We start from the raw sequence: 23,140 nt of genomic DNA on the forward strand, positions 1-23,140 counted from the left end.
CCAGCCCATGGGATAGGTGAGAGCCCCTTTCTCTCCCTGCTGTTTCCTCATCTCTTTTTTCCCATTTTCTCCCTCATTTCCACCCCAAAACCCCACAAACTTTAGGAGAAGAGTTTGCAAACCTCTTTAACTCAGGTGGGAACTTTTCCCAAGGTTGTGGGAGCTTTTCCCAAGGTTAATCCCCAAACTCTCCTGCCAGGCTCAGTCCCAGGTGAGATTCCCCCTTCTCTTCTCCCTGGTTCCTCCTCATCTCTTTTTTCCCTTTTTCCCCCTCATTTCCACCCCAAAACCCCACAAACTTTAGGAGAAGGTTTTCCAAACCTCCTTAGCCCTGGCAGGTGAGGAAAGTTGGGAACTTTTCCCGGGTTAATCCCCAAATTCCCCTCCAAGCTCCCAGCCCATGGGACAGGTGAGAGCCCCTTTCTCTCCCTGCTGTTTCCTCCTCATCCCTTTTCCCCCCTCATTTCCACCCCAAAAACCCCACAAACTTTAGGAGAAGGGTTTGCAAACCTCTTTAACTCAGGTGGGAACTTTTCCCAAGGTTGTGGGAGCTTTTCCCAAGGTTAATCCCCAAACTCTCCTGCCAGGCTCAGTCCCAGGTGAGATTCCCCCTTCTCTTCTCCCTGGTTCCTCCTCATCGTTTTTTTTTTTTCCCTTTTTCCCCCTATTTCCCCCACCTTCCTGGGCTGGGGTCACCCCAAAACCCCACAAACTTTAGGAGAAGGGTTTGCAAACCTCTTTAACTCTGGCAAGTGAGGGAAAGTGGGAGATTTTCCCGGGTTAATCCCCAAATTCCCCTCCAAGCTCCCAGCCCACGAGACAGGTGAGAGCCCCTTTCTCTCCCTGCTGTTTCCTCATCTCTTTTTTCCCATTTTCTCCCTCATTTCCACCCCAAAACCCCACAAACTTTAGGAGAAGGGTTTGCAAACCTCTTTAACTCAGGTGGGAGCTTTTCCCAAGGTTAATCCCCAAACTCTCCTGCCAGGCTCAATCCCAGGTGAGATACCCTTTCTCCCTGTTTCCTCCTTATCTCTTTTTTCCCTTTTCCCCCCTATTTCCCCCACCTTCCTGGGCTGGGGTCACCCCAAAACCCCACAAACTTTAGGAGAAGGGTTTGCAAACCTCTTTAACCCTGCCAGGTGAGGGAAAGTGGGAGATTTTCCCGGGTTAATCCCCAAATTCCCCTCCAAGCTCCCAGCCCACGAGACAGGTGAGAGCCCCTTTCTCTGCCCCGTTTCCTCCTCATCCCTTTTTCCCCCTTTTCCCCCTCATTTCCACCCAAAAACCCCACAAACTTTAGGAGAAGGGTTTGCAAACCTCTTTAACTCAGGTGGGAACTTTTCCCAAGGTTGTGGGAGCTTTTCCCAAGGTTAATCCCCAAACTCTCCTGCCAGGCTCAATCCCAGGTGAGATCCCCCTTCTCCACCCTCTGCCCCATTTCCTCCTCATCTCTTTCCCCTTTTCCCCTCATTTCCACTCCAAAACCCCACAAACTTTAGGAGAAGGGTTTCCAAACCTCTTTAACCCTGGCAGGTGAGGAAAGTTGGGAACTTTTCCCGGGTTAATCCCCAAATTCCCCTCCAAGCTCCCAGCCCAGGGGACAGGTGAGAGCCCCTTTCTCTGCCCCGTTTCCTCCTCATCCCTTTTTCCCCTTTTTCCCCCCATTTCCCCCACCCTCCCGAGCAGCCCCCTCCCCTGTGCGTGTCCCTCTGTCCCCCCCTGTCCATTCTTCCTGCCTGACACGCTCACAAAGCCCCGGGACGAGCTTTCAAAGGGGGAGCTCATGCGGAAGAATCGCTGCCCCCCGAGCCCCTCCCGGCTCCAAAGCCGACCCGGCGCTGTTCCCAGCGGGGTGAGGGGCTCCCCCTCCCCCAGACCCCCTTGTTTGGGGCGATTCCCCGCCGTTCTAAGGGGGAAGGAGCCCCTTGTTCCCAGCGCCACCCACCCAGTGTGGTGGCATCTCCTGGGAGGTGTCCGTGTCACCCTCGGGGATTTGGGGACCAGGGGGGGTGGGAATGGACGGGCCCAGGATGGTGGAAATGGAGTTGGGGGGGCCAGAAAAGCATCAGGAGTGGGGGGACAGGATGGTTGAGGTGGATTTGGGGACAGGATGGTTGAGGTGGATTTGGGGACAGGATGGTTGCGGTGGATTTGGGGACAGGATGGTTGCGGTGGATTTGGGGACAGGAGGGTTGCAGTGGATTTGGGGACAGGATGGTTGAGGTGGATTTGGGGACACAAGGGTGGCCCCGGACTGGCTCATGTCTGTGTGACCCTCAGGGTTTTGAGGACCAGGGGGGGTGGGAATGGATGGGTCCAGGATGGTGGAGATGGAGTTGGGGGGCAAGAAAAGCATCAGGAGTGGGAATGGAGTGGGGGGACAGGATGGTTGAGGTGAATTTGGGGACAGGATGGTGACCAGGGCGTTGGGGACAGAATGGTGGTCCTGGGTGAGGGCAGGACTGGCTCCTGTCCGTGTCACCCTCGGGGTTTTGGGGACCAGGGGGGTGGGAATGGATGGAGATGGAGTTGGGGGGGCAAAAAAAGCATCAGGAGTGGGAATGGAGTGGGGAGACAGGATGGTTGAGGTGGATTTGGGGACAAGATGGTGACTAGGGGGACCATTTGGGGACAAGATGGGGACAGAATGGTGGCCCTGAGTGAGGGCAGGACTCCTCCAGTGGTGGCTCCTGTCCGTGTCACCCTTGGGGATTTGGGGACCAGAGGGGTAGGAATGGATGGGCTCAGGCTGGTGGAAATGGATGGAAATTGAGTTGGGGGGCAGGAAAAGCATCAGGAGTGGGAATGGAGTAGGGGGACAGGATGGTTGAGGTGTATTTGGGGACAGAATGGTGGCCCCAGGTGGTGGCTCCTCCTGCAAGGTGTCCGTGTCACCCTCGGGGATTTGGGGACCAGGGGGGGTGGGAATGGATGGGTCCAGGATGGTGGAGATGGAGTTGGGGGGCAAGAAAAGCATCAGGAGTGGGAATGGAGTGGGGGGACAGGATGGTTGAGGTGGATTTGGGGACAGGATGGTGACCAGGGCGTTGGGGACAGAATGGTGGTCCTGGGTGAGGGCAGGACTGGCTCCTGTCCGTGTCACCCTCGGGGTTTTGGGGACCGGGGGGGTGGGAATGGATGGAGATGGAGTTGGGGGGCAGGAAAAGCACCAGGGATGGGAATGGAGTGGGGGGACAGGATGGTAGAGGTGGATTTGGGGACAAGATGGTGACAGAATGGTGGCCCTGAGTGAGGGCAGGACTCCTCCAGTGGTGGCTCCTGTCCGTGTCACCCTCATGATTTTGGGGAGCAGGGGAGTGGGAACGGATGGGCTCGGGATGGTGGAAATGGATGGAAATTGAGTTGGGGGGCAGGAAAAGCACCAGGGGTGGGAATGGAGTAGGGGGATAGGAGGGTTGAGGTGGATTTGGGGACAGAATGGTGGCCCCAGGTGGTGGCTCCTCCTGCAAGGTGTCCGTGTCACCCTTGGGGATTTGAGGACCAGGGGGGTGGGAATGGACGGGCTCAGGATGGTGGAGATGGAGTTGGGGGGCAGGACAAGGACCCAGAGTGGGGGGACAGGATGGTTGAGGTGGATTTGGGGACAGGATGGTTGAGGTGGATTTGGGGACAGGGTGGTTGAGGTGGATTTGGGGACAGGGTGGTTGAGGTGGATTTGGGGACAGGGTGGTTGAGGTGGATTTGGGGACGGGATGGTTGAGGTGGATTTGGGGACAGGAGGGTTGAGGTGGGTTTGGGGACAGGAGGGTTGAGGTGGATTTGGGGACAAGATGGTGACTAGGGGGACCATTTGGGGACAAGATGGGGACAGCATGGTGGCCCCGGTAGGGCCGGGACCCCACACGCAGCGATCGGGGCTGGGCTGGGCTCACCCCCGTGGCTGCGTGGGTGGGACGGGGCAGGGTGGGGACCCGCGGGCAGGGCAGGGCAGGGTGGGACCTGCAAATGCTGGGGAATCCCTGGGAAGGGCGGAGGGAGGCAGCCAGATCTTGTCCTTGGCCTGGGAATGGTTCTGGCTGTGCCTCGCTTTTCCAGTTCATGGAATCCCAGAATTCCAGAATTTGGGCTGGAAGGAACCTTAAAGTCACGTTCTGAGCCCTCACCATAGGCAGGGACATCTTCCACTATCCCAGGTTGCTCCAAGCCCTTGGACACTTCCAGAATTCCAGGGGCACCTTGTGCCAGGCCACCCCCACCCTCACAGGGAGGAATTTCTTCCAAATATCCCCAAATCTCGCCGATTTCAGTTCAAATCCAGGTTCCAAAAGAGCCTTAAAGGTCTCCTTTTGACACCTTTCACTACGCCAGGTTGCTCCATGCCCCTTCCAACCTGGCCTTGGACACCTCCAGAATTCCAGGGGCAGCCACAGCTTCTGTGGGCATCCTGTTCCAGGGCATCTCCACCCTCCCAGGCAGGAATTTCTTCCCAAAATCCCCAAATCTCCCCAATTTCAGTTCAAATCCAGGTTCCAAAGGAACATTAAAGTCACATTCTGACCCCTCACCATGAGCAGAGACACCTTGCACTATCCCAGGTCGCTCCAAGCCCTTGGACACTTCCAGAATTCCAGGGGCGCCTTGTGCCAGGCCATCCCCACCCTCACAGGGAGGAATTTCTTCCAAATATCCCCAAATTTCGCCGATTTCAGTTCAAATCCAGGTTCCAAAGGAGCCTTAAAGGTCTCGTTTTGACACCTTCCACTACCCCAGGTTGCTCCAAGCCCTGTTCAGCCTGGCCTTGGACACCTCCAGAATTCCAGGGGCAGACACAGCTTCTGTGGGCATCCTGTTCCAGGGCATCTCCACCCTCCCAGGCAGGAATTTCTTCCCAAAATCCCGAAATCTCCCCAATTTCAGTTCAAATCCAGGTTCCAAAGGAACATTAAAGTCACATTCTGACCCCTCACCGTGAGCAGGGACACCTTGCACTATCCCAGGTCGCTCCAAGCCCTTGGATACTTCCAGAATTCCAGGGGCACCTTGTGCCAGGCCATCCCCACCCTCACAGGGAGGAATTTCTTCCAAATATCCCCAAATCTCGCCGATTTTTGTTTAAATCCAGGTCCCAGAAGGAACCTTAATGTCACTTGCCAACTCCTCAACACAGGCAGGGACACCCTCCACTATCCCACGTTCCTCCAACCTGGCCTTGGACACTTCCAGCATTCCAGGGGCACCCTGTGCCAGGGCATGCCCAACCTCACAGAGAGGAATTTCTTCCCAAAATCCCCAAATTTCGCCGATTTTTGTTTAAATCCATTCCCGGCCATGGGGGTCCCGCGTGCTCTGGCGCCCCCTGGCGGCCGAACCCAACCTCTCCCTCTCCCCCCCCCCTCCAGGTCCCGGTGTCGCCCCCAGGTCCCGGTGTCACCCCCCGGGCTTTGCCACCCCCCCGATGTCCCCCTGAGCCACCCCCGGGCCCTATCGCGACATGTTCGACCCCTCGGGACCCCCGGCCGCCGGCTACAGCGAGCACTGCTGCCTGCACGCCCCGCACGGAGCAGCCCCCGCACCCCCGGCACCACCAGGTGGGTCATGGGGGGGCTTCAGGATCCTCATGGACCCCCCCCCCCGAGGTCAGGGGGGCTCCGAGGGTCTCTGTCCCACACCCAGCTCAGCTCTGTTCCCTCCTCCAGGGCTGGATTTCCCCGTGTGCCACCAGCCCGGGCACCGCGGGTATGGGCTGGCACCAGGAGCTGAACACGCCGGGGATGGTGAGTCTGGGGGTTTGGGGGGCTGTGGGCCGGGGGGGGGTTCCCTAGAGGGGTTAAACATCTCTGTGTTCCAAATTCAAAGTGAACTGGCGCTCTTGCAGCCTCCTAACGCCGGGTGTGTGTCCTTGGGGTGCCTCCAGCCCCCCAGGATCACACTGAGGGCTGTTCCCCCGGTTTTGGGGCACCATGGGGCAGGGAGGATTCCCTAGAGGCGTTAAATATCTCTCAGTTCCAAATTTAAGACACACTCTGAGCACTCCTGCCGCCTCCAAACACCAGGTTTGTGTCCTTGGGGTGTCTCCAGCCCCCCAGGATCACACTGAGGGCTGTTCCCCCTGCTCTGCCCCAGGTTTTGGGGGGCTGGAGGGGTTAAACACCTCTCTTTTCCAAATTTAAAGCACATTGTGGGCACTCCTGCACCCTCCAAACACCAGGGTTGTGTCTTTGGGGTGCCTCCAGCCCCCCAGGATCCCACTGAGGGCTGTTCCCCCGGTTTTGGGGCTCCATGGGGCAGGGGGGATTCCACAGAGGGGGTTAGAAGTCTCTTAGTTCTGTGTGAACTGGCACACTCAGGGCAGCCTCCAAACACCGAGTTTGTGTCTTTGGGGTGCCTCCAGCCCCCCAGGATCACACTGAGGGCTGTTCCCTCTGCTCTACCCCCGGTTTTGGGGGGGCAGGGAGGATTCCCTAGAGCAGTTAAACATCTCTCAGCTCCAAGTCTAAAGCACACTCAGGGCACCCCTGCACCCTCCAAACACCAGGTTTGTGTCTTTGGGGTGCCTCCAGCCCCCCAGGATCACACTGAGGGCTGTTCCCCCTGCTCTGCCCCCCTCCAGGCTCCCGTTTCTCCACGCCCCGAGGCGCAGGGAAGCTGGGCAAGAAGCGAGCCCTGTCCATCTCCCCCCTGTCCGACTCCAGCATCGACCTGCAGACCGTGATCCGCACCTCGCCCAACTCCCTGGTGGCTTTCATCAACTCCCGCTGCGCCTCCTCCGGCGGCTCCTACGGCCACCTGTCCATCAGCACCATCAGGTGGGCACTGCCCTGGCACCCCTGGCACCCCCTGGAGTGGGAATCCGCAAAATGAAAGGGTTTGGGGAAAGCTGCAAGATGCAGGCATCAGATAGAGCAGAACTGTGAGCAGAGCTAAGCAGCAGCCGTGAGGTTGGTCAGCAGGAAAAGTATTTAAACTGTAGGAAAGCAAAGGTACATAGAATAATAGGGGAGGCATCCTCTGTTATTCTGTTTATATATATTATATGTATAGATATAATATATATAATATTTAAATATATTCTATATTATATAATATATATTATATACTATATATTATATATTATGTATTATATATTATATATTATATATTATATATTATATATTATATATTATATATTATATATTATATATTATATATTATATATTATATATTATATGTATATTTATATATTATACATATATTTATGCATTATGAATATGTATTATATAATATATATTATATATAATATAAAGATAGATATACAATTCTATATATATTTATGTATAGATATTCTAGATATTATATATACATATATAATATATAATATATAATATTATATATATTATATATAATATATATTATATATAATATATATAATATATATAATATATAATATATATAATATATATTATATATATTATATATATTATATATATTATATATATTATATATATTATATGTATTTTATATAGATAGTTTAGATAGATTAGATAGATGACAGATAGATAGATAAATAAATAAATATATAATTCTATATATATTTATGTATAGATATACTGGATATTATATAAATAAAATATATATTACATATATAATATATAAAAAATATATAATATATTCTATATTATATATATAATATATAGATAAATATATAATTATATCTATATGTATAGATATTCTAGATATTATATATATTGCATATACAATATATATAATATATATAATATATATAATATATTATATATTATATATTATATATTATATATTATATATAAATATATAATTTTATATATATATATATATATATATATATATATATATATATATATATATATATATATATATATATATATGTATAAATATTCTATCTATATATTATCCTCTACGCATCCACCCTGTGTATTAACACTTGTCAGAATAACTCCCTAAGCTACAGAAAAGTTTATCTAGCAAGATATTAGGAAAGTTAAAGCTTAATAACGGAGCTCTGTGCGTTGTGTTTTAAGGCTCACAAGCAGGTACTGTGTTGGAAATAAGCAGCATTGTTTTAACCAAAGGCACGTTGCTCATGGTGATTGGGTAGAACTGCTGTCAATGTGCTTTTGCTTTGTGTGATTGGTCAAAAAAAGTTATAAAGTGAGTTGTAACCTTGAGTTCTTTGTCTGCTGCCTGGAATGTGAGCTGCTGGCATCTTCCCATTGTCATAACCATGGAATGAGAGTGATGCTGGAAAATAAAACAGCTCGAGGCGCTTTCAGCAGCAGCCCCGTCCCATTTATAGTTTGTAAATAACCCCCCTTGCCCATTCACACCTAGGGGAGCAGGGTGGGGAAGGCATGATTGGGATTCCAGATCTCTGTTCTTATCTCCTGATGGTGCCACCTGCTCTCCACAGCCCGTCCCTGGGGTACCAGAGCCCACCTGGGCAGCAGAAGGGCCAAGGGCACCTGTACACGACACCCCCAGCCTGCAGCTCCCACGAGGTGCCCACACGTGGGGGGCTGCTGCAGCACCCACCTGCTCGAGGGGCACTGAAACACTGCCAGGTATGGGGGGAAATGTGAGAGAAACCCTAAAACACTGCCAGGTATGGGGGGAAATGTGAGATAAACCCTAAAACACTGCCAGGTATGGGGGAAAATGTGAGATAAACCTTAAAACACTGCCAGGTATGGGGGAAAATGTGAGATAAACCCTAAAACACTGCCAGGTATGGGGGGGATCTGTGAGAGGGACCCCAAAACACTGCCAGGTATGGGGGAAAATGTGATAAACCCTAAAACACTGCCAGGTATGGGGGGAAATGTGAGATAAACCCTAAAACACTGCCAGGTATGGGGGAAAATGTGAGATAAACCCTAAAACACTGCCAGGTATGGGGGAAAATGTGATAAACCCTAAAACACTGCCAGGTATCGGGGAAAATGTGAGATAAACCCTAAAACACTGCCAGGTATGGGGGAAAATGTGAGATAAACCCTAAAACACTGCCAGATATGGGGGAAAATGTGAGAGAAACCCTAAAACACTGCCAGGTATGGGGGAAAATGTGAGATAAACACTAAAACACTGCCAGGTATGGGGGAAAATGTGATAAACCCTAAAACACTGCCAGGTATGGGGGGAAATGTGAGAGAAACCCTAAACACTGCCCGGTATGGGGGAAAATGTGAGAGAAACCCTAAAACACTGCCAGGTATGAGGGAAAATGTGATAAACCCTAAAACACTGCCAGGTATGGGGGAAAATGTGATAAACCCTAAAACACTGCCAGGTATGGGGGAAATGTGAGAGAAACCCTAAAACACTGCCAGGTATGGGGGAAAATGTGATAAACCCTAAAACACTGCCAGGTATGGGGGAAAATGTGAGATAAACCCTAAAACACTGCCAGGTATGGGGGGAAATGTGATAAACCCTAAAACACTGCCAGGTATGGGGGAAAATGTGAGATAAACCCTAAAACACTGCCAGGCATGGGGGATCTGTGAGAGAAACCCTAAAACACTGCCAGATATGGGGGAAAATGTGAGATAAACCCTAAAACACTGCCAGGTATGTGGGGAAATGTGAGAGAAACCCTAAACACTGCCAGGTATGGGGGAAAATGTGAGATAAACCCTAAAACACTGCCAGGTGTGGGGGGAAATGTGAGATAAACCCTAAAACACTGCCAGGTATGGGGGGAAATGTGAGAGAAACCCTAAAACACTGCCAGGTATGGGGGAAAATGTGAGATAAACCCTAAAACACTGCCAGGTATGGGGGATCTGTGAGAGGGACCCCAAACACTGCCAGGTATGGGGGGAAATGTGAGATAAACCCTAAAACACTGCCAGGTATGGGGGGAAATGTGATAAACCCTAAAACACTGCCAGGTATGGGGGGAAATGTGAGAGAAACCCTAAAACACTGCCAGGTATGGGGGATCTGTGAGAGGGACCCCAAACACTGCCAGGTATGGGGGGAAATGTGAGATAAACCCTAAAACACTGCCAGGTATGGGGGGAAATGTGATAAACCCTAAAACACTTCCAGGTATGGGGGAAATGTGAGAGAGGGGATCCCTGTGAGCAGGGTTCCATTTAGTTTGGGATCCTAGTGAGTGGGGTTCCATGTGAAAGGGGATTGAAAGGGGATCCCTGTGAGAGGGATCCCTGTGATTTGGGGTTCCATGTAATTTGGGATCCCTGTGATTGGGGTTCCATGCAATTGAGGATCTCTGTAAGTGGGGTTCCATGGAATTGGGGTTCCGTGGAATTGGGGGTCTGTATGAGTGGGGTCTCATGTGAAAAGGGGATCCCTGTGAATGGGGGTCTCCATGTGAAAAGGGGTTCCATGTGAAAGGGTTTCCATGAAATTGGGGTTCCACATAAGTGGGGATCTGTGAGCGGGGCTCCATGTGAAAGGGGATCCCTTTAATTGGGGTTCCATGTAATTGGGGATCCCTGTAAGAGGGGGTCTCTGTGAGTGGGGTTCCATGGAATTGAGGATCTGGGTGAGTGGGATTCCATGTGAAAGGGGATTGAAAGGGAATCCCTGAGTGGGGATCCCTGTGAGTGGGGTTCCATGTGAGTGGGGATCCCTGTGATTGGGGTGCCATGTGAGTGGGGATCCCTGTGATTGGGGTGCCATGTAACTGGGGTTCCATGCAATTGGGGATCTCTGTGAGTGGGGTTCCATGGAATTGGGGTTCCATGGAATTGGGGATCTGTATGAGTGAGGTCTCATGTGAAAAGGGGATCCCTGTGAATGGGGGTCTCTGTGAGTGAGTTTCCATGTGAAAAGGGGTTCCATGTGAAAGGGTTTCCATGAAACTGGGGTTCCATGTAAGTGGGGATCTGTGAGTGGGGCTCCATGTGAAAGGGGATCCCTTTAATTGGGGTTCCATGTAATTGGGGATCCCTGTAAGAGGGGGGTCTCTGTGAGTGGGGTTCCATGGAACTGAGGATCTGGGTGAATGGGATTCCATGTGAAAGGGGATTGAAAGGGAATCCCTGAGTGGGGATCCCTGTGAGTGGGGTTCCATGTGAGTGGGGATCCCTGTGAGTGGGGTTCCATGTAATTGGGGATCCCAGTGAATGGGGTTCCATGTATGTGGGGATCCCTGTGATTTGGGTTCCATGTAATTGGGGATCCCTGTGAATGGGGGTCTCTGTGAGTGGGGTTCCATGGAATTGGGGTTCCATGGAATTGGGGATCCCTGTGATTGGGGTTCCGTGTGAAAGGGGATCCCTGTGAGTGGGGCTCCATGTAATTGGGGATCCCCGTGACTAGGGTTCCATGTGATTGGGATTCCATGTGAAAAGAGGTCCCTGAGAGTAGGGTTCCATGTAATTGGGGATCCCCGTGAGTGGGGTTCCATGTAATTAGGGATCCCTGTAAGTGAGGGTCTCTGTGAGTGGGGTTCCATGGAATTGGGGTTCCATGGAATTGAGGATCCCTGTGGTTGGCGTTCCATGTGAAAGGGGATCTCTGAGAGTGGGGTTCCATGGAATTGGGGATCCCCATGAGTAGGGTTCCATGTGAGTGGGATCCCTGTGATTTGGATTCCATGTGATTTGGGTTCCATGTAAGTGAGCTGCACCCACGTGAGCTGTGCATCCCTGTCATTCCTGTTCCCGTGCCCATCTCCTCCTGACTCCCTCCCTCTTCCCTGCCCTGGCAGCAGCTGAAGCTGGAGTGGAGCCTGAGCAGCCCCCTGAGTGCCAAATTCCCAGAGGAGCGATCTGAGGGTGACATCTCCAGCCCAGCATCCACGGGCACCCAGGTACACCCCTGCCCATCAGATCCCCCCAAACTCCCGTGGGGTCACACCTGGGAGCGCTCACCTGCCCGTGCCCCCCAGGACCCCTTGCTGGGCATGCTGGATGTCCGGGAGGAGCTGGAGAAGGAGGATGGCAAAGCCGAGTGTGAGGCTGTGTATGAGACCAACTGCTACTGGGACGGCTGTGCCAAGGAGTTCGACACGCAGGAGCAGCTGGTGCACGTGAGTCAGGGGCTGCCAAGGTGTTGCCACCCCAAAGTCTGCCCTCAGGCTGCTGGGCAGCATCCCCTGGATCAGCCTGTGATTCCTGCTCCCAGGTCCCAGCCACCCCTGGGGACTCACCATGGTGCTGGAGTTCCCTCCTGGTTCTCCTCAGTTCTCCTCGGCCCCTGGTGCTTCCAGATCCCTCCTTTGCTGCAGCTTTGCTTCCTCCAACTCTCCCACATCCCCTGACCATCCTTTGGACCACTTGGACCCCTCTTGGTCCTCCCAGAGTATCCCTCAAACATCCCCTGCATTCTCTGCCTCCTCCAAACACCACCTGGCCTGTTCTCCCCCAAACTCTGGTGTCTGCACCTGCCATCCCAGTCCCTCAGTGTCCCTTTCTCCCATCCCAGTCCCTTAGTGTCCCTTTCTCCCATCCCAGTCTGTCCATGTCCCTTTCTCCCACCCCATTCCTCTCTCAATCCATCCAACCCCTTTTTCCCACCCCAGTCTTTCCTGTATCTCTTTCTCCCATCCCAATCCCTCCATCCACTTTCTCCCATCCCAGTCTCTCCTGTATCCCTTTTCCCCATCCCAGTCTGTCCACCCCCTTTCTCCCATCCCAGTTTGTGCATGTCCCTTTCTCCCATCCCAGTCTCTCCTGTTTCCCTTTTGCCCATCCCCTTTCCCTCCTTCATCCCCCATCCCTTGCCCACCTCCCCAGTGCCCCCAGTGCCCCCAGTGACGCTGCCCTCCCTCCCCAGCACATCAACAATGAGCACATCCACGGCGAGAAGAAGGAGTTCGTGTGCCACTGGGCGGCGTGCTCGCGGGAGCAGAGGCCCTTCAAGTGTCCCTTTCTCCCATCCCAATCTCTCCTGCATCCCCTTCTCCCATCTCAGTCTGTCCATGCCCCTTTCTCCCACCCCATTCCTCTCTCAATCCCTCCAACCCCTTTCTCCCATCCCCGTTTGTGCATGTCCCTTTCTCCCATCCCAGTCTTTCCTGTATCTCTTTCTCCTCTCCCAATCCCTCCATCTCCTTTTTCCCATCCCAATCTCTCCTGGATCCCTTTCTCCCATCCCAGTTTATCCTGTATTCCTTTCTCCTACCCCACTCTTCTCCCAATCCCCTCATCCCCTTTCTCCCATCCCAGTCTGTCCATGTCCCTTTCCCATCCCAGTCTCTCCTGGATCCCTTTCTCCCATCCCAATCCCTCCATCCCCTTTCTCCCATCCCTGTTTGTGCATGTCCCTTTCTCCCATCCCAGTCTCTCCTGTATCCCTTTCTCCTATCCCTATCCCAGTTTCCCCTCTGTCCCTTTCTCCCATCCCATTCCTCTCTCAATTCCTCCAACCCCTTTTTCCCACCCCAGTCTTTCCTGTGTCTCTTTCTCCCATCCCAATCCCTCCATCCCCTTTCTCCCATGCCAGTCTATCAATGTCCTTTTCTCCCATCCCAGTCTCTCCTGTATCCCTTTCTCCTATCCCAGTTTCTCCTGTGTCCCTTTCTCCCACCCCATTCCTCTCTCAATCCCTCCAACCCCCTTCTCCCACCGGATTCTTCCCTGTATCTTTCTCCCATCCCAGTCTGTCCATCCCCTTTCTCCCACTCCATTCCTCTTCCAATCCCCCATCCCCTTTCCCTCCTTCATCCCCCATCCCTTGCCCACCTCCCCAGTGCCCCCAGTGACGCTGCCCTCCCTCCCCAGCACATCAACAACGAGCACATCCACGGCGAGAAGAAGGAGTTCGTGTGCCACTGGGCGGCGTGCTCGCGGGAGCAGAGGCCCTTCAAGGCTCAGTACATGCTGGTGGTGCACATGAGGCGCCACACGGGAGAGAAACCTCACAAGTGCACGGTGAGAGGCCAAAAAACTGCCCCCAAAATCCTGCCCGGGCTGGGGGAGTGAGGGGGTGTCTCGGTTTGGAAAGAGAGGTGTGTGCTAAAGAAGGCAGGAGCGTCCCCTGAAATGGAAAATGGAAACCCTCTCCCTCCGAATTATTATAAATTTGAAATTAAGGGGCTCTCATGCAAAAAAATATGGGAGCAGGAATAACAGTTTGGCTTGGTTTGAAAGTCAGGTGTCTGGTAAAGAGAGCAGGAGCCTCCCCTGAAATGGAAAATATAAACCCCCTCCCTCCAAATTATTAAAAATTTTAAATTAAGGGGCTTTCAGGCAAAAAATATGGGAGCTGGAGCCTGGGTGGCAGAAGAGGCTGGCAGAAGGTGGGTATAGGTGTGGTGCTCATGAAATCCTGGAATGTTTTGGGTTAGAGGCACCTTAAAGTTCATCCCATCCCACCTTCCACTACCCCAGGCTCCTCCAAGCCCTGTCCAACCTCTCCTTGGACACTTCCAGGGATGGAGCAGCCTCAGCTTCTCTATGCCAGGGCCTGCCCACCCTCACAGGGAGAAATTTCTTCTCAAAATCCCATTTGAACCCAAAGTCACACGGCCCTAGAGTTATCCCATGCTTTGGAGGACGTTCCTGAATTGAATCGGGGTGGGGAGCTGGGTGCTGCCGTCAATCCCAGTTTGGGGACCCTCTGAGGGGCTGCCATGGGACAGAAGGAGGTGGCACAACCCCATGGTGAAGGTGCGAGGGTGGCAGGTGTGTTGGCAGGCGAGATGTGTCACATGTGGGACGTGTCACCACGCGCTCCCAGTGCTGGTGACAGCGTGTGACACGTCCCGCCCTGCTCTGCTGCAGTTCGAGGGCTGCAACAAGGCCTATTCCCGCCTGGAGAACCTCAAGACCCACCTGCGCTCGCACACGGGGGAGAAACCCTACGTGTGTGAGCACGAGGGGTGCAACAAAGCCTTCTCCAACGCCTCCGACCGCGCCAAGCACCAGAACCGCACCCACTCCAACGAGGTACGGCCCCAGCATGTGCTCCTGGGTCACTGCTGCCCTCTGAGAGCTCCTCACAGCCCTGGGCATTGCCCAAACTCCCTCTTTTCCTGCTTTAAATGTCTCCTTAACCACCTGGGATCCCTTTATCCTGCTCACTCCTTCCTCTGCCATCCGGAGCTCACCCCAGCGCCCACCGTGTGCCCTTCATGGGGACTCACCTGCTTTGATGCCACCCTCAGCTCTCTGCAGAGGTACGGCCCCACCGTGTGCTCCTGGGACATTGCTGCCCTCTGAGAGCTCCTCACACCCCTGGGCATCGCCCCAGCTCCCTCTTTTCCTGCCTTAAACATCTCCTTCATCACCCTGGAGTCCCTTTATCCTGCTCACTCCTTCCTCTGCCATCCGGAGCTCATCGCAGTGCCCACCGTGTGCCCTTCATGGGGACTCACCTGCTTTGATGCCACCCTCAGCTCTCTGCAGAGGTACGGCCCCACCGTGTGCTCCTGGGTCACTGCTGCCCTCTGAGAGCTCCTCACAGCCCTGGGCATCGCCCCAGCTCCCTCTTTTCCTGCTTTAAACGTCTCCTTCATCACCAGCATTCCTCCCTTTACCCCTTTTCTTCCTCTGCCATCCTGAGCCCAGCGTGTGCCCTCCAAGGTGGCTCAACCACTTTGATGCCAACCCCAGCTCTCTGCAGAGGTACGGCCCCACCGTGTGCTCCTGGGACATTGCTGCCCTCTGAGAGCTCCTCACAGCCCTGGGCATTGCCCCAACTCCCTCTTTTCCTGCTTTAAATGTCTCCTTAACTACCTGGAATCCCTTTATCCTGCTCACTCCTTCCTCTGCCATCCTGAGCTCAACCCAGCGCCCACCGTGTGCCCTCCATGGGGCTCACCTGCTTTGATGCCACCCTCAGCTCTCTGCAGAGGTACAACCCCACCGTGTGCTCCTGGGTCACTGCTGCCCTCTGAGAGCTCCTCACAGCCCTGGGCATCGCCCCAACTCCCTCTTTTCCTACTTTAAATGTCTCCTTAACCACCTGGGATCCCTTTTTCCTGCTCCCTCCTTCCTCTGCCATCCAGAGCTCACCCCAGCGCCCACTGTGTGCCCTCCGTGGGGACTCACCCGCTTTGATGCCACCCTCAGCTCTCTGCAGAGGGTGCCAAGGGGAGTTTGTTTTTGGGGAGGGGCCTCCTTCATCACCAGCATTCCCCCTGGGATCCCTTTACCCCACTCCTGGGGAGTTCCCTCTTTCCTCTGCCATCCTGAGCTCACCAACATGGCTCAACCACTTTGATGCCACCCTCAGCTCTCTCCAGAGGATTACAAGGGGAGTTTAGTTTATTTTTGGGGAGGGGGCTGCAGTTGAAGCTGTCTCCCTCACTCCTCCATGCCTATCAGGTCGCCCTGGGATCCCTTTACTCCACTCCTTGGCAGCTCCCTCTTTCCTCTGCCATCCTGAGCCCACCATGCACCCTCCATGGGGACTCACCCGCTTTGATGCCACCCTCAGCTCTCTGCATGGGGTGGCAAGGGGGGTTTATTTTTGGGGAGGGGGCTGCAGTTGGAGCTGTCTCCCTCACTCCTCCATGCCTATCAGGTCGCCCTGGGATCCCTTTACTCCACTCCTTGGCAGCTCCCTCTTTCCTCTGCCATCCTGAGCCCACCATGCACCCTCCATGGGGACTCACCCGCTTTGATGCCACCCTCAGCTCTCTGCATGGGGTGGCAAGGGGGGTTTATTTTTGGGGAGGGGGCTGCAGTTGGAGCTGTCTCCCTCACTCCTCCATGCCTATCAGGTCCCTCTGGCATCCCTTTACCCCACTCCTGGGCAGTTCTCTCCTTCCTCTGCCATCCTGAGCTCACCAACATGGCTCACCCGCTTTGATGCCACCCTCAGCTTTCTGCAGAGGGTGGCAAGGGGGGTTTATTTTTGGGGAGGGGGCTGCAGTTGAAGCTGTCTCCCTCACTCCTCCATGCCTATCAGGTCCCTCTGGCATCCCTTTACCCCACTCCTGGGCAGTTCCTCCTTCCTGAGCTCATCGCAGTGCCCACCGTGCGCCCTCCGTAGGGCTTTGATGCCACCCTCAGCTCTCTGGAGAGGGTGCCAAGGGGAGTTTGTTTATGGGGAGGGGCCTCCTTCATCACCAGCATTGCCCTGGGATCCCTTTACCCCACTCCTGGGCAGTTCCTCCTTCCTCTGCCATCCTGAGCTCACCAAGGGGGCTCAACCACTTTGATGCCACCCTCAGCTCTCTGCAGAGGGTGCCAAGGGAGGTTTATTTTTGGGTTGGGGGCTGCAGTTGGAGCTTTCTCCTCCCACCCCCCTCCATGCAGAAGCCCTACGTGTGCAAGATTCCCGGCTGCACCAAGCGCTACACCGACCCCAGCTCCCTGCGCAAACACGTCAAGACCGTGCACGGCCCCGACGCCCACGTCACCAAAAAGCACCGGGGGGACGTGGGGCCGGGCCGGGCACTGCCCACCCCCGGTGCCCCCCCAGACATGAAGCAGGAGAAGGAGGCAAACGGCCCCAGCGAGGCTCGGAAGGACGATGGGAAACTCCTGGTGCCCGAGCTGGCCTTGGTGAGTGAGGAGCTGCGGGGTGATGGAGGATGGAGGGAGGGTTTGGTGGTGGGGGACAGGAAAAACCAGCCCAAAAGTGTTCCTGGGGAGGCTTAGATATTGGGATATCTGATATTAGGATATCTAATAGGATATCTAATCTTAGAATATCTAATATTAGGATACTAGATACTGGATAATAGGGAAAATTCCTTTGTTGTCAGGCACGGGAGTGGGCTGCCCTATGGAATCACCGTCCCTTTTCGGTGAAGTGTCCAAAAAACTCTGGGATGTGGCACTTGGGGACGTGGTTTAGTGGTGAGCATGGCAGCGTTGGGTTAATAGTTGGACTCAGTGATCTCAGAGGCTTTTCCAACCTTCATGATGATTCCAAGTGTGTCCTAACCCAACATGGCAGCGTGTGGTGGTGTTTGCAGGGGTGCCAGGATGAGGGAAGAGATGAGAATCTTGACTCCATGTTCCAGAAGGCTGATTTATTATTTTATGATATATATTGTAATAAAAGAAAATTATCTATTAAAACTTACTAAAGAACAGAAGAAAGCATTTCATCAGAAGGCTTGAAAGGAATAGAAATGAATGATAATAAAATCTTGTGACTGATCAGACAGTCCGAGACAGCTGACTGTGATTGGCCATTAATTAAAAACAACCACATGAGACCAATCACAGATGCACCCGTTGCATCCCACAGCAGCAGATAATCAATGTTTACATTTCGTTTCTGAGGCCTCTCAGCTTCTCAGGAGGAAAAATCCTAACAAAATTTTTCATTAAATGTGTCTGTGACATTAGTGTTGGGTTCAGTTGGATTCAGTGATCTCAGAGGCTTTTCCAACCTTCATGGTGATTCCAAGTGTGTCCTGGTGTCGGGATCCTCAGTTTATCAGAGTGACCCCAAGAAAAGTTCCTAAGTCTCTTTTTCCAGCCCGGCGCTTGAAGAAGGAGTCAGAGCTCTTCATTTCTCGGTCTCAAGGTTGTTTATTGTGTCTTATCTATAAAAAATTTTCTCCTGCCCTGCTGAGGTCCATCCAGCAGGACAGTTCCAGGCACTCTGCCTGCCTCCAGGGCAGTGTTATCTCTTTATACTAAAAACTACATGGACAATTTATTTACAATTACTTCCCAATACCTATCAGCTATGTTAGACAGTGAGCTTCTACTCTAAACCAATCCCAAAGTGCCACCATCACAGTAGGAGATGGAGACCAAGAAGAAGAAGGAGAAGAAAGACAGGACACAACCACGTTCTTCCATCTTACCTCCTGAACCCCCATTCTAAATCCCCAAAATTCTACATTTTCACCCTGTGGTAAATTCACTGTCATTCTACTCAAACTCTTGTGGCTTGTAACTCCTCACACAAAGCTGGAATTGTTTCCAGCCCTTGGGGTGGTATTAGTTTTTTGTACCAAAAACTACGTGTACAATATTTACAATAACTTCCCAATACCTATCACCTATGTTAGACAGTGAGCTTCTATTCTAAACCAACCCAAAAGTGCCAGCACCACTGCAGAAGATGGAGGCCAAGAAGAAGAAGGAGAAAGGCTGGACACGCCCAGTTCCCTCCATCTTGCCTCCTGAACCCCCATACCAAAAACCCCAAAATCTACTTTTTCCACCCCATGATAACTTCACTATGATTCTACCTAAACTGTTGTGGTTTGCTGATCTTCATCTAAGGTTGGTAACTTGCTCCATGGGTCATAATCAAACCCACAGGTGTTTTGTGCTCTGTGCCAGGGTTTCTGAGCCCCCTGGCAGGGGTCTTGGCCATCCTGGACAGCCAGAGGGATGTTCTGGTTTCCCACATCCTGGGTGTTTGACCCCCTTGCCATGCTCTGGTTCTCCCCAGAAGCCCCAGCCCAGCCCAGGCGGGCAATCCTCGTGCAGCAGCGACCACTCACCCCTGGGCAGCACCACCAACAACGACAGCGGCGTGGAGATGGCCGGGAACGCCGGCGGCAGCTACGAGGACCTGTCCACGCTGGAGGACGTGGTGCCCGGGGAGCCCATGGGCACCTCGGGGCTCATGGCCCTGCACAAACTGGAGAACCTTCGCATCGACAAGCTGAAGCAGCTGAGGAAACCGGCGGCTTCCAAGGGGCTGAGCCTGCCCCCCATCCCTGGAGCCGGTGAGATTGGGGCGCCTCTCCCCCTGGGATGTGGGGCTGGCCCGTGGGAGGGCTGTGAAGACGCCTGGGTGGCAGCCAGAGGTTGCCACAGCTTGCTGGTGTTAGAATGTCTTGGTTTGGAAAGACAGGTGCCTGCTAAGGAAGGCAGGAGCCTCCCCTGAAATGGAGAATGCAAACCCGCCCCACCCCTCTGAATTGTTATAAATTTTAAATTAAGGGGCTTTCAGGCAAAAATATTGGAGCAGGAAATAACAGTTCTTTAATAGGGAAGAAAATAAAAGGATAAAATAAACAATGCAGTAACTTAAAACAACACTGACAGAGTCAGAACCCACCCTGGCACCGTGTGGGTCAGGGTGTTGGCAGCAGTCCCACTGGAATTGTGGCTCAGCCCTCCTGCAGTGTCAGGGGTGGTTCTGCTGGAGCAGGGATCCTGTAGAGAAGGATTTATTCTTCCTCTGAAGATCCAGTGGAAGAAGAGGCAGCTGCTGTTCCTCTGGGGAATCCAGTGGAGAAGCCGTGCTGGTGTCTCAAAAACCTCTGGATTATATCTGGGTAGGAATGTTTGAAACCTCAGATTGTATCCAGTTAGGAATGTTTGAAACCTCGGATTGTATCCAGGTAGGAATGTTAGAAATCTCAGATTGTATCCAGGTAGGAATTGTTAAAGATAATAATGAAAAACTCATGACTCTTTCCAGAGCCTCAACACAGCTCGGCCCTGGTTGGCTGATAAGTCAAAACAATTTACGTGAAACCACATAAATTTCATGGCTTATGAAATGAACCAATGAAACAACCATTGGTAATTGTTGGCAAACAATGCCCAAACACATCCCAAAGCAGCAAAACACAGGAGAAGCAAATCAGAAAATTATTGTTTCCCTTTTTCTCTGAGCCTTCTAAGCTTCCCAGGAGAAGAATCGTGGGCAAAGAGAATTTTTCAGACAACATGACCGTGACAGAGAATTTTTCAGAAAACATGACCGTGACAGAAAATTTTTCAGAAAACATGAGCGTGACAGAAAATTTTTCAGAAAACATGACCGTGACAGAAAATTTTTCAGAAAACATGAGCGTGACAGAGAATTTTTCAGAAAACACGATCGTGACAGAGAATTTTTCAGAAAACATGACTGTGACGGAAAATTTTTCAGAAAACATGAGCGTGACAGAAAATTTTTCAGAAAACGTGACCGTGACAGAGAATTTTTCAGAAAACATGAGTGTGACGGAAAATTTTTTAGAAAACATGAGCGTGACAGAGAATTTTTCAGAAAACATGCCCATGACAGAGAATTTTTCAGAAAACATGACTGTGACACTTCTCTCCCGCAGGCCTGCCCGGGGAGGTGCCACCGCCAGCCTCCCACCGCCGCATCGCCGAGCTGTCGGCGGCCGAGCTGGGCCTGGCGGCACCGGGCGAGCGCCGCAGCAGCGGCACCAGCACCGTCAGCTCGGCCTACACCGTCAGCCGCCGCTCCTCGCTGGTGTCCCCGTACCTGTGCCCGGGCGGTGACGCCGCGGCCATGCTCGTGCCCGCTGACGGTTACGGTGCCGCCTCTCCGGATGAGCCGCGGCGCTCCGGTGATGCCGGGGGGCTCCCGGGGGTGGGTGATCTCACCCCGGCGCAGCATTACCGCCTCAAGGCCAAGTACGCGGCGGCCACGGGCGGCCCCCCGCCCACCCCGCTGCCCAGCGTGGAGCAGGTGGCACCAGGTGGGCACGGTAGCACGCCCGGGGGTTACCCCGCGCACGCCGGGCCTCGCTGCATCGCCAACGGCTTGGTGAGGAGGAACAGCTCCAATGAGAACCCCGGCTACCCAGGCAGCGTGCCCGCTCAGCTGATGCCCCGACATGGTGTGCGACGGGCGAGTGACCCTGCCCGGACGGTGGCCAAGCCTCCAGCCGTGCCAAGGGTGCAGAGGTTTAAGAGTGTGGGCAATGTGAGCGTGCCAGGCGCGGGCAGGACGGTGCTGCAGCCCTTGGGTGGGTCTGAAGCCAACCTGCAGAGCCACGGCTTCTCCCCACGCCCCCCCAGCATCACTGAGAACGTCTTCATGGAGAGCTTGGGGGGCCCTGGCCCCGAATCCGGCCTGCTGGACATGGAGCAGTACCTGGGTTATCCTGAGGAAAGCTTCCCGTGCCAGGGCACCGGCGTGGAGCTCCAGGGTGGCATCTACGGCACCCACCGGACCATGGTGGGGACACATGGGGACATGGAGGAGGCGCTGCTGCAGCAGCCTGAGTTCTCCCTCCCGCCGTGCCAGATGAACCAGCGCTTCCCCAGTTTGCCTGCTGGGAATGGGGCTGTGCCAGAGCCCTGGGATGGACCCACCCAGGGCACGCTGGGCATGAGCTCCAGGCAAGGTGTGGGTGCTCCCGCCATGTCTGGGCCGCACTGTCCCCATCAAAACATCGAGTACCCCCACCCCGGCGCCTGTGGGCAGCATCCCAAACTGGTGAGCTCATGCCAGGACCAAGAATTTTCGGGGGGGCATCGTTTTAACCGGCTCCAGATCAAATCCGAGCAGCGATACCCAGCACCGAGCCCGGCGCTGGCTCCCTGCCCCAGCACCAAGCTGGCCGGGCCCTCAGCCTCCCCCGCCGCCTTTGGGCACAGCATGGACATGGGGCACGGTGGGTACCCCCCTGTGGGACCCACACAAGGTGGGTACATGGGCATGGCCAGCCCGGGTGCCCGCCGAGCCCAGACCCCCACCCTGCAGAGCAAAGAGGTGATGGTCAGGAACTACGTGGAGGCGCAGCAGGCGCTGATGTGGGGGGAGCAGCCGCCCCCCTGCAAGGGCAGCGTGGCTGGCGTGGGGCTGGGCAGCGAGCCCGGGCAGTGCCAGGCCGTGCCAGCCCCGCCGCCGTACCTCAGCCCCAGGTACTGCAGCTACCAACCCAAAGGGGATCACCTGCAGAGCCTGGCAGAGCCCCAGCACCTCCTGAGCCCGCCCTGCTTCAACCCCGAGATGATCCCACACCCTCCAGCTGGCCCCAAACCACCGGCTCACCAACCTGCCCTGAGCTACCCGAACAGCCTGGCACAGCCTGGGCATGCCTACGACGGGGTGGACACCGGTGCCCGGCGCCTGCCACGCTTGCCCCCGGCCCGCCCCGTGCCCGAGGGAGCTGGGACCCTCCCCCTGTACTACCCAGGGCAGGCGGGCAAAGGCGGGCACAAGCTGCTGGGGCAGGGGGCAGCGAGCTGCGGGCACTACGGCCCCGAGGGCCTCAAGGGCACCTCCTGTTACTACCTGGACTCTGGGGAGCAGGTGGCCAACAGCCTGGACTCGCTGGACCTGGAGAACACGCACCTTGACTTTGCTGCCATTGTGGAGGACGTGGAGACCCCCCCGGCGCTGCCCGGACCCCCCAGCCCGGCCGGGGGGCTCCTGGTGCCCTCGCATGGCGGTGCCAACATGGCAGTGGGGGACATGAGCTCCATGCTGAGCACGCTGGCAGGGGAGAGCCACTTCCTCAACTCGCTGTCCTAACGGGGGGCACCCGCCCTCAGGTGGGGCCAGGGCTGGGGGTCGTTCTCACAGCCACATTTGTGCCTGGGGGGAAAGCGGGGACCACCCCCCCCTT

At 54.0% G+C, this 23,140-nt stretch overlaps 1 protein-coding gene across 1 annotated transcript; it reads left to right on the plus strand.

Moving 5' to 3' along the window:
* The first annotated feature begins 5,452 nt into the window (after positions 1-5,452).
* GLI1 (GLI family zinc finger 1) lies at positions 5,453-23,046 on the plus strand. The gene is made up of 11 exons (XM_058042081.1): positions 5,453-5,549; positions 5,658-5,735; positions 6,572-6,767; positions 8,387-8,537; positions 11,660-11,761; positions 11,840-11,980; positions 13,674-13,823; positions 14,676-14,840; positions 17,157-17,405; positions 19,264-19,543; positions 20,882-23,046. The coding sequence occupies exons 1-11, from the start codon at positions 5,453-5,455 to the stop codon at positions 23,044-23,046; spliced, it is 3,774 nt and encodes a 1,257-aa protein (XP_057898064.1).
* Positions 23,047-23,140: the final 94 nt, after the last annotated feature.

This window comes from Melospiza georgiana, chromosome 29 (assembly GCF_028018845.1).
Source record: "Melospiza georgiana isolate bMelGeo1 chromosome 29, bMelGeo1.pri, whole genome shotgun sequence".
NCBI classification, from domain to species: Eukaryota; Metazoa; Chordata; class Aves; order Passeriformes; family Passerellidae; genus Melospiza; species Melospiza georgiana.

What these genes read in the sequence shown, in the direction of transcription:
- GLI1 (XM_058042081.1), top strand. Translation starts at nt 5,453, where the DNA reads ATGTTCGACCCCTCGGGACCCCCGGCCGCCGGCTACAGCGAGCACTGC. An exon ending in AGCTGAACACGCCGGGGATG is followed by an intron (nt 5,736 to 6,571) that starts GTGAGTCTGGGG and finishes GCCCCCCTCCAG; the next exon opens with GCTCCCGTTTCTCCACGCCC. An exon ending in GCCCCCCATCCCTGGAGCCG is followed by an intron (nt 19,544 to 20,881) that starts GTGAGATTGGGG and finishes TCTCTCCCGCAG; the next exon opens with GCCTGCCCGGGGAGGTGCCA.